General features: G+C 39.6%; 4 protein-coding genes across 4 annotated transcripts; 1 reads left to right on the forward strand and 3 right to left on the reverse strand.

Annotated features, from left to right (window-relative positions):
* Positions 1–683: 683 nt before the first annotated feature.
* Positions 684–2,322, reverse strand: F4813DRAFT_344017 (carbohydrate esterase family 16 protein). The gene is made up of 4 exons (XM_049241608.1): positions 1,903–2,322; positions 1,830–1,852; positions 1,059–1,773; positions 684–975 (listed from the first exon to the last, which is right to left on the reverse strand). Exons 1-4 carry the CDS (start codon positions 2,031–2,033, stop codon positions 822–824), a joined length of 1,023 nt encoding a protein of 340 aa, XP_049104240.1. The 5' UTR covers positions 2,034–2,322; the 3' UTR covers positions 684–821.
* Positions 2,323–5,420: 3,098 nt separating this feature from the next.
* On the reverse strand, positions 5,421–7,311 carry F4813DRAFT_103763 (uncharacterized protein). The gene has a single exon (XM_049238420.1). It carries the CDS (start codon positions 7,175–7,177, stop codon positions 5,855–5,857), a length of 1,323 nt encoding a protein of 440 aa, XP_049104241.1. The 5' UTR covers positions 7,178–7,311; the 3' UTR covers positions 5,421–5,854.
* Positions 7,312–7,575: 264 nt separating this feature from the next.
* F4813DRAFT_103833 (ribonuclease H-like protein) lies at positions 7,576–9,089 on the forward strand. The gene has a single exon (XM_049238421.1). It carries the CDS (start codon positions 8,065–8,067, stop codon positions 8,893–8,895), a length of 831 nt encoding a protein of 276 aa, XP_049104242.1. The 5' UTR covers positions 7,576–8,064; the 3' UTR covers positions 8,896–9,089.
* Positions 9,090–9,282: 193 nt separating this feature from the next.
* On the reverse strand, positions 9,283–11,754 carry F4813DRAFT_396938 (amino acid transporter; the record flags this gene model as incomplete). The annotated part of the gene is made up of 6 exons (XM_049247884.1): positions 11,075–11,754; positions 10,897–11,006; positions 10,523–10,834; positions 10,094–10,372; positions 9,809–10,011; positions 9,283–9,744 (listed from the first exon to the last, which is right to left on the reverse strand). Exons 1-6 carry the CDS (start codon positions 11,302–11,304, stop codon positions 9,283–9,285), a joined length of 1,596 nt encoding a protein of 531 aa, XP_049104243.1. The 5' UTR covers positions 11,305–11,754.
* Positions 11,755–12,316: the final 562 nt, after the last annotated feature.

Genomic DNA, 12,316 nt, shown 5'->3' on the forward strand with positions numbered 1-12,316 from the left:
TGATTCATAATTATCCGTAGCTGTGCCGCAACTCGCAACCAATATCCATTATCCTATCATCCTCGTCCTCCTCTATAGAACGAGTGGATACCTCTTTTGATGGTAGAAAATTCCATAGTATTTTAGCCAATTAAAATTCAGTAAAGTCGCGATACATTCTGTATAGGAAGAGACCTCGTAGAATCTGACCATTCACATTATTAAACATGGAAGAAATTCCTTTCTACTAACCGGATTACATGACGTGACTTTAATAAAAGCGCTGGCATCTTTTATCTGTGGACCTCTCCCGTACTTACCGGCAGCCGACCGAGACCCCATGCGCAGGTTAAGAACTGTCACTGTATTTTCATAGCTTGGTAGTAACTTGTATTTAGCATTCATTTAATAACTCGAATATGTATTAGGTTGGGTGCAGTACATAAGGTACCTTTATAGAGTAACTAGCCACTAATATTGAATGTTTGGGTTGCCTATCACTTAGACAAAGACAACATATCGAGGCTCAGGTATACCTACCAACATTAGAAATGAGACAGCATGCTAGTACCGAATCATTATACGTACCGAGTAGAATACCTAGTTGTATTTTGTTACATAATTTACCAATAATACCAATCCTTGTTTAAGTTCAGGATACCTATAGTTTACCTAGATAGACAGGGAGCTATGCTTCTTTGACTTCCGTTACGTTTTAGTGTTATCTTTCAACTATGTCATTTAGAATAATCTAGGTTAGAATAATGAAATATCTAGGGAACTTTTGCATGCTTATTGATTTAATATACATATCCTTTGTTTCGGTTCTAACCAAGTACGCTTTAACATACATCCGGCCCTGCCGATAAAGCCTCTGCAACCTGCTTAGCAACTACATCATGGATGGGATACGTCGGATGCAAGTTATTGAGCCAGAAATATTCGTTTACGGCAACTCCACAGCTAGGAGTAAACGTGTCGTCATCGGGTGTGCCACTGGGATTATTAGTTCTTCACTCAAATATAATAGGAATCAATCGTTCGGCGCCCCTGAGGGGCCCTGAGGGAGTGTATCTTACTTCTGATACGCGTTGCAATAATCAGTGGTATTCTTAAGGCCTGCAGTTTCCGCGTATGTACTTGGCTTATCCAAAACCTCGGCAAAGCTCTTGTTTGAGTCATAAACCCAAACGTTGACTTCGTCTGTATGGTTGCTCTTCAATGTAGAGGCCGTATCTGCTACTCGTTTGTTCCAATCTGCGATCGCTTCTTTCTCCGTATCCACAGATTCTTTACCCTGGCCAACAGTTAATGGACTGCGGTCCACAGGCGGGACGTTAATGAAGACGAAATTCCTGGCGCCACTGTTATAAAGCTGATCAACTAAGCCTGAGTAAACATCAAAGATCTTGGTGTATAAGGGGCCCGAGGATTCTGGTCCAGACCCATACGAGTTCCCAACGTCATTGATACCAATCCAGAAGGCAAAGATAGAATCCGCACTCGTCCATTTAGGTGCAGATGGAGCTTTAGCAGAAGTACCTATGTAGCCCGGGATAAACTCTTCCTGTACCTGTTGCTTAACAGATAAGACGGTAGGCATATAAGGCTTAACAAGATCTGAGTCGACAGTCGCACCTCCGTAGGCCAGGTTGTAAGTTTGTAAGAGTGACGCATTATACTTGACGGTAAGATACCCAACCCAATTGGGCCCATTCGACGATGTCCATCCAGGATATTCAGGGTTCCCAAACGGATTAGAAGGTGAAGGAGGGGTTTGCGTATAGTTGAATCCTATGAGAGAATGTTAGGACTGGTCCCCTTAGGTCAATTAATCTTTCTTTTAGCACCTGTCTGTGTGTAGCTATCCCCACTAGAAACAAGTCAGTATATGCTATGCAGAATCTGATCAGAAACGCTAACAAGATGAAGGCATGTTTGATATCCTTCCAACCGGTCCATTCTGTCGTTACCGCACATCCCTTTCTTGCCGATGGTAGCGCGTACGTACTTGTCGCAAGGCATGCTAATGTTGCAACTACGAAATGAGCCATCTCTTAGTAGACCAATGCTGAGATACTACTGATCCCGCACTGCCTGATTTAATCCAAGTCGCAAATCTGATGTTTAAACTTCCTACGTGTGTATTCGTGGTGGACTTCAAATGGACTGTGACATGGACTGATGAATGAAATGGAATTGAGTTTTCAAGACCAAAGGAACCAGAATATGAGACGTTATATATCAAAAGACTTATTTTAGAATTCATCTAGGACATTTTTACGGGTGGATAAGTTAAAGTACCCTTACAGGGGCCACCCTAGTGGGGGCTACCTTAAAAACGCGACGCGTTCGCGATGAGGTTTATATACGAATTATTATATAATTTTATTAATTTTTAGTTAATTAAAAAATAAAATTTATTATTTAAATCTTTATTTTTTTACGATTTTAAAATGTTTACTTTTTTAGCTTAATTGCGTTGCGTTATAGCAATAAACAACGTTTTCGACAGCATATCTTTACGGTAGGCGTTTAAAAAATACTTTATATTACGATATTATTTTACAGACCGAATATTAGGCTGTAGAATACAAGACGATTATTTAAAAAAACGTTAGAAATTATTGAAATATTAAAAAAAGGAATTAGCCAATTAGGCCGTTACATTAAATCGTATTAGCCATATACCTTTTTTATATCAATTTAGAGATATTATAAGAAAACTATTAACTTATAATTACCAACCCGATATCTTTAGTAAATATTAGTATATACAATTTTTATTTTATTATTTTAATATTAAATCGGTTAAGACTTATTTAATCGATTATAAACAAATTAACGAGGCTATAATTAATAATATTAATATTTTTTTTAACTGATTCGAAACTTTTAAGATTAAAAATATCCTGGCTAGGTATATGTATAACGTTAACAAAATAAGAATCATAAAAAGGATTGGGGATAATGAGATAGTTATTAACGAGGTTTATAAAAAACATATTGTGATTAAAGATTATAATAATAAGATTTAAACGTTGATTATTAAGTATATTAATGGCAATAGTTAATTTTTAAATTTTTTTATTATATATATAAGTAAATATGTATAATAATAATAGTTTCTTAATAATAAAAACGTTAAATTTAAAGGTTAAAAATTTATTACGTTTTTTAATAATTAGATTAATAATGATATTGTATTTAAATGGTTTTGTAAGGTTTTTTTAAAAAAAACGAAGCTATTAAATTATTAATAATAACAATTATTAATCTTTAACGATTATAGTAACCATATTATAATAAAATTCTTTTAGGAATATTTTATAAATAAAGTTTACATTATTTTTATTTCGGCATACTTATCGTACGTTTTATAGGTTATTAATATAGGTATATTTTTATTAATAAAACAAAATTATTATTATAAACTTATTAAAGTATATTAATTATATTATATTTTTAATTTTGGTAAAAGGGAATTTATTACAACCTATTAAATAGTATAAAAAGAACGTTTAATTAAATATAATATATTAGTTAATTGGAAAGTTACAAAGATTTATTTTAAAGATTAAAATAAGCCGTTGAATTATTGGCTTATATTTTAAAAAGCTTTTAGTACTACCCCAACCCCCCCGGGCTTTATTTCTAACCCAAAAAAACTTAATTTTATCGAAAATATAGCTTTAATTTCTTTAACAACACTTTTAAATTTACAAGATATTAATATTTTAGCTAAAAAACTATCTAAAATCGATATAATATTTATTAAACTTGCGGTAAAACTTTTATTTAATAAAATTAATAAAGTTTTCAATAAAATTACTATGAAATTAACTATAATAAAAACTCGCGCCAAATATTTAAAAAAAATATTAATAAATACGAAACCGTAAAAACGGCATAAGATATTATTTAATTTAAATTTAACGTTTATAAATATTAAGGTTATTATGAAAAAGAAAGAGTAGTTAAAAGCTTAGGAATTAAATAGTACAATTACAATTAACAATTTTAATACCAATTTAAAAAATAAGACTTTATTAATTAAGTCGATAGTAAAAGATTATATTATTGTTAAAATATAATAAATTATAAATTAATTAAATTTAATTTAATTAAATAACGTTAAATTAAAGTTAAGGTGTTTGTTTTGAAAGTTTAAAAATTTGAGGTAGCCCTTATTAGGGTGGCCCCTGTAAGGGTGTTTTGATTTATACTTAGAATTGGGGGCGGCCTTTTTGCTGCAATCAGCGCGGAATGAATTTTGTCACCAATCATAGTATGGTCTGATTTTATACTGGCCTGGCCATCCAGGCTTCATCGCTAATCGATTTAACACACGACCTGCAGTTCTACAAAGGAATATTTTCGGTACTAGCACGCCACCCCCAACACAAATATTGGAGAAGACGGGGCGTCGAGCGCCGTACTTTCGAATCTAGCATTTGAAATTCCGATGTGAGTTCCCACTTTCAAATCCAATAAAATATGAAAAGGTCGCAATTCAAAGCTGCCTCACGAGCCTATACGGAGGCAGAGGTTCCGAACCACAATGGGATAGGTAGGTCAGGGGCACACATCGAAGTTATGCTGCAACGCCGGTCAGAAACTTTATCCGAGCTTCGCGTGAAGGAAAGCTAATGTTCTAATCAGAAAGATTCATTGGCCTGATTTTGTACTATGCGCTACCATCCTATTTTTATTCTAATAAATTTCAAGGATTAAACAGTGCCGGATATGGATAATAACTCTCGACTAAATGTTACGTTGGTCCATTTTATCACCTAGGGATCTTTGAATCATGATTAAAAAGACTATATCTCGTGGAAAGCTTGGTTTAGATCTACATCCCGTTTCAATAGTCTTTATTGCTGAATCTAACAGGCTTGAGAACAGCAGAACTACTACTACCCATAGTGCTATAGATCAGGTCCAAGTTATAATATTCCAAGTTCTTCACATAGTTAATAGACAGCTTTGTTCTCAGCATCCTGCAGATCGAAGAAGTGATAGAAAAGAACAATACGCTCAATGACGGCAGTGGCGTAATTTGTCTTTGCGATCATTACCTCGATGTACGATCTTGGACGCCCATGAATTTACTAAAATCTGATTAACGTTTTAAGTACGTTTAGTTACGTTACCGGCAACTTCCAACGGTAAGGGATTGATTACGCCACAGAGGCCTATGCGAGAGTAAAATAAGATGGCAGAAAGCCAGTAGAGGCTTATGAACACCATTTCACTGACATTATGTCTAGAAATAAGTCTCTCGCAGGAAGCATTTCTGTGGAGATACCGAATGTATGAGGGGTATATATCTATAATTAGTTCCTAGAATTATGAAAAGATCGAACAAAGTTGCTTAGACCCCATAATGAGGGAGTTACCTAGGTATATTTACCCACTTTCTATTAATAAACATCGCTTCCATTTCCTTGTCAATAGATTTTGCTAACATGCCCACCTTCCAATAGGTACTACAAAGTATTCGTCGTCCTAGCAGGAATAAGAGTGCTATATCAAATACTCATCATAGTCTATAACCTATCTTACCTTCGGTTTGGTGGTTCAATTGTATTTTCTGTCGGCAGATGATATTATTTTATAATTCAGCTTTTCCACTATATTTACTATGACAACCTAATTCCGGAAACGCAGGCCATATATAATTCCATCATGTATCATGTGTATTAGGTTATATTGGGTGCTTAGAGAGAATTGAAATGTAGTAGATTCTAAAGAAATGATGAGGAAATGTGTGTATCTAACTAGAGCTAATCGTTTATATAGACTCGCAGTTCATGACAAAGTAAGACGAGCGCCCCAACACTGTTAGTATATCAACCAGTTTCTCTACTATATATTAACATGTCACCATTTGGTCTCCTTCGCATAAGTCCATTGATGAAGGCGCAATCCATTCTCTATAACGTCCTTCTAGCTGATGCTTATGCGGAGGGTAACCTTTGTCTTTCCATTCGGCAAAACCGGTTCTAATTCGCACCAACCTATTGGTTTCCGCCCAGTACTGGATATGAAAAATAGCGGACCGGAACCTCTTGAACTGTTCGAGATCAAGCAAGGCGAAGGCTGCAACAAGCCTCACGTTGTAGTAAGGCATCTTCGTTACTGGGCTTACGCTTCTCCACATGACATAAATATGTGCAAGGTATGGCATTGTATTAACAAGAAAAACCATGTCCTGGTCCCCGAATATCGGCCAAGTCTCATCTAAAGATATCCGGCCACTAATAATAGCTTGGTTCTCTGCTTTTATGAAATAATCTTGATGGCCTTTTGCTTCTAATACTAGATACGGGAAGCAGACGTTGCTTTGGTTAGGCTGGACCAATGTGTGGATATCGCTGTTATTCATTTCCATTCTTAACTCAGGCACAGATAATAAATTATACCCGAAAAGTATATCGGGTACTGGGATCGGTAATGTGTTGCCTCCCTCTAAGGGGGGGCAAATCATGGTTTGGAATAGAGCTCCACTGCTATATTTGAGCAGCTTCGTGTAGGTAGGACTTCTGAGCCCTTCATCGAGAGTTTGGTAATCCTTAGGGACTTCGTCATCTTCAGGAATTTTAGGTTCAACTTCAACCCAGCCTTCACGGTTGAGGTCCAAGGCGAGAAGTATACCTTGGAAATTCGGGGCCTCATATATCTCATTCATCGCAGTGTCCATATACCGAGCATGTATCTTGCAGATATCTTCAGGAATATCGTCCCTCGGTATAGCATCTATTTCGTCAAGATGGCTCTGAACCCAATGTGGAAGCACATGGTTAGGGTGTAGTAGTTCGATTCTATTCACAGGGAGGACAGTACTTCGAAAATTCGTATGCATTATGAATTCCGAACTAGCATCCCCTCCTAGGATAGAGTCTGAGTCTGAGTCATCATCGTCTGTCGAGTAGATTTTTGCCTCAGCCGGTGAGGCTGGGTCATCAATTTCAAGCCAAGCAGATATTTTAGATTTTCCCCGAGAGATGAACTCCTCGTTGGCAGGCTCTTGGATTAAGGACGGCGTAGGAACGGTCAAGGGAACGTCTTCTGGATTTCCTTGAGCAAGTTCTTGAGAAGATGATTTTGAAAAAGGTAATTTGTATTTTTTTGTGTGGGTGAAACCGATGCTGTGTGAGTTGCTATATGATCGCTTTTTAGATATTTGGGGGTCCATGATGGCTGTTGAATTCGTAGGCAAAGGGGAAAAAGTATGATTAATCGTAGTGCAGCGCTTTTCACGGGATAGAAATGGCTCCTTGTAAGTGAACTTGCTTACGAACGGGTTGTTACATGTTCATAGTGTATTCTTATACAAGCCGTTAACTGATATACTGATATACTGATATACTGATATAATGAATTCAAACAAAGAAAAGAAATAGGTATCTTTCTAGACATGACACCTTTGACTATATCTATCCTATATGGATCTATATCTAATTCATATTAGTTCTATTTATCCCTGACAATACGTCTTATACATACGAGGGAGAATTAAAACTTTGAAAAGACTTAAAAGATGCCACTTTGAGAATGATGCAAAACTCTCAACCAGTCAGATGTAATTGGATAATGTACTTGTGCCGTCTACGTAAACTTGACGCCAGCACCTTAAAGGGTGCTGCGCATTAAAAAAGCGGTTAGCTGGTATCAAAGATAGCGTTGCAAGGGGTTAGAGCGAATAAGAGGCTATCCTAACCCTCGTCAAACACCTAAAAAGGAAACAAAATTAAGGGTACCTATGAAAGAATTATGGCAGAATACGAAAGATAGAAAATACTTTTAGGATATATGGGAAGCCCTCCTATTCGGAAGTACTTCGGATCAATCCTTAATTATACCAGCTTGAGGACTTAATAGAATAGGTACCTAAGGAGGTAGGTTAGTTTATTTTACCCCTATTGGGTACCTACTATATATGATAGATCATTTATTTTCTTTTTCCGGACTCATGACAACGTCGAATTTCTTCTTTGTGTCTGGCTTTACCTTGGAAGGTTATTATTATCACCCCTCCAATCGACAGGCCAATCAAATATCAAATATCTCTAATCAATCAATATGGTCAAACATGACCATCCTAAGGCGAACATTACCCTCGTAACTGAGTCGCGACAAGAACCGCGATTTCGTAAACGATTGACGCGCCGGACGCCCATTCGATCTGCATCCCGCTTTGTTCCTCAAGATCCCAACGAAACACCAGAGCATCATTTTCCCCTACAAACCATTTCCTCGCGATTTGCCCAGTCTCGCTTCATCAACCGCTATGATAGCCGTGAGATATTGATTCTTATTGACGGGAGCTGCGTCAATAACGGAAGTAGGGATCAGACTGCCAAGCCATCTTCCGGTGGGTGCAGTTTCACATTCAAAGGGCCAGGAAGATATGGATCCGAAGTAGAACATCCTTTCAAGGATGCTAATTATAATGACGGTGGGATGGTTGGATTTCCTTTGGAGAAGTGCGGACCTGGAGGCGAAAGTTACAATGCAACAAGTAACAGGGCGAAACTTAGAGCAGTAATTGCAGCACTCGAATTTCGCGATTGGCAAGAAGAAGGATGGCGGCGCATCGTCGTTGCGACCGACCTCAAATACGTTGTTGACGGCGCAATAAGCCATCTGCCAACATGGGTTCGACGCGGTTGGCGGACCAGCAGGTTGAAGAAAGTAGCTAACCGAGACCTGTGGGAAGAACTCAACGGTGTCATTGAGAACTTACAGAGGCGTGGCACCTCGATTTCATTCTGGCTACTTCGTTCGGGTAGCTTGGCTAAGACCAGATCAGCATTGGTACGCGAGACTAAAGATGCCGCTAGAGAGGTCGCTATCGAGCATACTGATGAAACTGCATTGGAGTTTACAAGGTTATGTGGCATCATGTTATAAGGCCGTGATATTTTGATTTTGGGAATTTTACAAGGGCTGTGTATCTGATCTGATATACCAAGCATGAAGAGAGAGAAACACAAGATGGTTGGGATTTGCCCTGATGCTACATTTTGACTCGTATTCTGAGTCGCAAACACAGTTCCCAGAAGCTTGGCAAAATTCCTGATTAGTGCCTAACCTTTGGACATGCTAAAAGCTGCCGGATCCAGTTAGTATGCAAGTGAAATAAGAGGTAGGTAGGTAGTTATGATAACGAGGGAGAAGCTCTGTACATTCGAGCTTGCTAGAACATAGAAATATAACATTCATGCGTCAAATGCTTCACGGCTCGAGCATCGTTTTCATTCATTGGCTCCGTATGGTTTTGATCGATCTATCAACAAATCAAACCTCCCTGATAGGACCTTTGTAATGTTTCTTCGCCCGGAGAGGATACCATATGATAGAAAACAAGATAACGACACAAAAGGGTAGAACACTCCAATTAGTCGTCTCCGCCGTTGGATCGTTCGTCTGAGGCCAGAAGGACCAAAATAGCGTTACCACATTATATACGCAGGCGAATATATTATTAATGGTTCCCAATGGCTCGGGGATTCGCCAAGGCCCCCAACTAACTTCTTGATCAGGGTCCTCTGTTTCTCCCGAATAAGGACGCATCCCCCCTGTAGTACGGCGCCAAAGAAGAAGAGCACAAGGAATCATGTAGGAAGCAAACAGAGCAGCTACCGACAAGGAGCACAAGGCCTGGAGGGCGATGGCAGACCCAAGCGCAATTAATGATAAGATTATGGTGACAGCGAAGGTAGTAAGAATTGCATTCGTTGGGAGAGTGTTCTTGGTGAGCTAAATAGACTCGGTTAACGAACATGGATCGGATCTGGGGTGCACATATTAATTAGATACATACCTTTACCAAGTGGTTTGAAAATGGAACGCCTTTGTCCCGAGAAAAAGACCAGAGCATGCGGGCCGTCGAGGCATATATACCAATGCTACCCGCTACTGTCAAGGCGAAGATGACACCCGCCATAAGGCAAGCCCCTGTGGTTGACTTAACCGCGGAATCAGCGACCTGGAGGAAAGGGTAGAACATGGTATCGACAGCTGCCACTGTGCATGATTTACTGTCAGCAATTGTACTTGGAAAGTTGTAGGGGTATTGGAGTGTCCATAGAACTGCAATGTGACTCACTTGCTGCATCCAAGTCGCTGATACAAAACACCATAGCGATAGCCATACCCAATGCAAGTGCTCCGTTAATAAGAACCGTATACATCAACGCCCGAGGAACTACTAGGGGAGCCGATTGTATCTCTTCGGACATATGAACAGCACAATCAGCTCCGACTATAGCCGTAGCAAGCGTGGGGAACCCAACAAAGAAAGCCATCGTCTGTGTAGGCCAGTTCCCATTGTTGAGGAATGTTGAAAAGACAAAGCTCGGTTCATTGTGAGGTGCAAAATACACCACTTCATCAACTAAGTCAGCAACGACTTCCTCAAGGTTTCAGGAGTTTTATAATCCTCTCTGGAGCAGTAACTCGTCACTAGGATCGATTAAGAAGTCTTACTCTTAAGAGAGAAGATAAAAGAGGTAAGGGGCTTCTTGTTGGTACATACTTGGGACTAAAACTCCGAAGAAGCCGGTTAAATGGAGAATGAGAATGAAGGCCTCTAACTTTGCCAATATACGACTCGTGGTAGAATTTATGAAGGTGGTGAAAAGAGCAAAAGCCCATATGAGCAGTACGGTGTGCCATGCTAGAGGTATATATGTTGGGTGAGCTAAAACAATGATGCCTTGTAGAAGAGTCGCGACAAGGTAACTGCACATGACAGAAATTGCTTGCCATGCTAATGTTGTAAGCCAGGCAGTCATGTATGATAAGAAGGTTGAACATGACTTTGGACCCAGCATCGAAACCCAGTGATCTACGTAGTGAACGAAAGTTAGTAGATGATCTAACTGAAGATATTGCGAAATCTCTTCATACATTGACCACCAGCAGTGGGTGCTGTCGAAGCCAATTCAGCTAACGTCGCATACATAGAAATAACTCCAACCCAATTGACTACGAGCCCCCATATAAGACCGGACGGTCCACTGATTCGATTAGCATTTGTTAAGCATCTTGGCAGCGTTCCATTAGAACTACCACTAAGTAGACTTACCCTATGATCAGACCTGGAACACTCGTCAGGAGAATGCTCTCCCACGAACATAATGCCGAACAGGAGAAGCCGAGAATTGACATGAATCCAAAACTTCGAGTTAGGACTGGCCGCTTCCCAAGCCGCCGTAGGACCGCGTCGTCATCATAATTATCACGCTTGCGAAAACTTGACGACGATTCATCGCGGAGAAGATTCCCGACATTAAGCTCAAGCTCGTCTTTCGACATAGCGATTGATATGCGCAAGGATACGCAATACCTTAATACAGAACGATAATGACTGCGCGAGAAAGAAACCGACAATATCGGGACCCGAGTTAGACGACAATAGGTCGAACTAAAGATCGACTTCGGTCGCCCAGTTGTGGAGAAAAGAACGTGATGGAGGTGAGCTGGACAGGACAGAACGCGACCCCCCCTCGAACACGCTCTATTAGGCCAGCTGAACTTCACCTAAGATTGCCCCCGGAAAGTGGCTGGTTGGCCCGAATAGAATAGTGAGTGGAATAGTGTAGACAGTGAGGCACAGAGCTAGGGGGCGATAAGCGAAAAAGCACGCAACCAAACAACGCGAGGGAGTGGCCTGTGTGGCCAAACCCTCTCGTGCAAAGACACGGCACAGCATGGCACAGCATGGCAAGGATGTAACATCACATCCCCGCACTCGGTGTGTTTCTGATCCTCCCAAGAGCCCGTCAACGTTTAAACAAGACCTATTGAGCGAACCAATCGGTTTACTTGAACCTCTGATAATAAATGTATATTATTGGAGCGCCAAATCTGACATCAGATAGCTATCATCAACATCTGTGTTGTCGATATAAGTCCTACTTCGCAAAATTTACTCTAACATTTCTTACTTATAAAATTTTGCTATCAACAATCGATCACCGTGTACGTATGGGTGTTACCATTTACTCAGGAACCGTGTCCAGTTCATTTAATAGTATCTACGGGGCATAATCCGGTTCCAATACGGTGCTGTTAGCGTGCGTTCTCAATAACGAAACACGTACGATGCTCTCCCGCGGTGTCCAATTGGTGGCGTTGGTATGGGATATGGCATAATCTCTGAGCATTTCGTCTTTCAAGTTTCCAGCTATAATCCTGGACTGTAGACTAAGCTAAGGAGGTAGATATCTCTACACAACGTCTCAGTGATCTATCTTACTCACAATGCACTTCTTCAGAGGGACAGCAGACAACAGATTATCATTGACCATATAATTCATAGCAATAT

The sequence above is a fragment of the Daldinia decipiens genome (assembly GCF_022478715.1).
Source record: "Daldinia decipiens strain CBS 113046 unplaced genomic scaffold F4813scaffold_2, whole genome shotgun sequence".
Taxonomy (NCBI): Eukaryota; Fungi; Ascomycota; class Sordariomycetes; order Xylariales; family Hypoxylaceae; genus Daldinia; species Daldinia decipiens.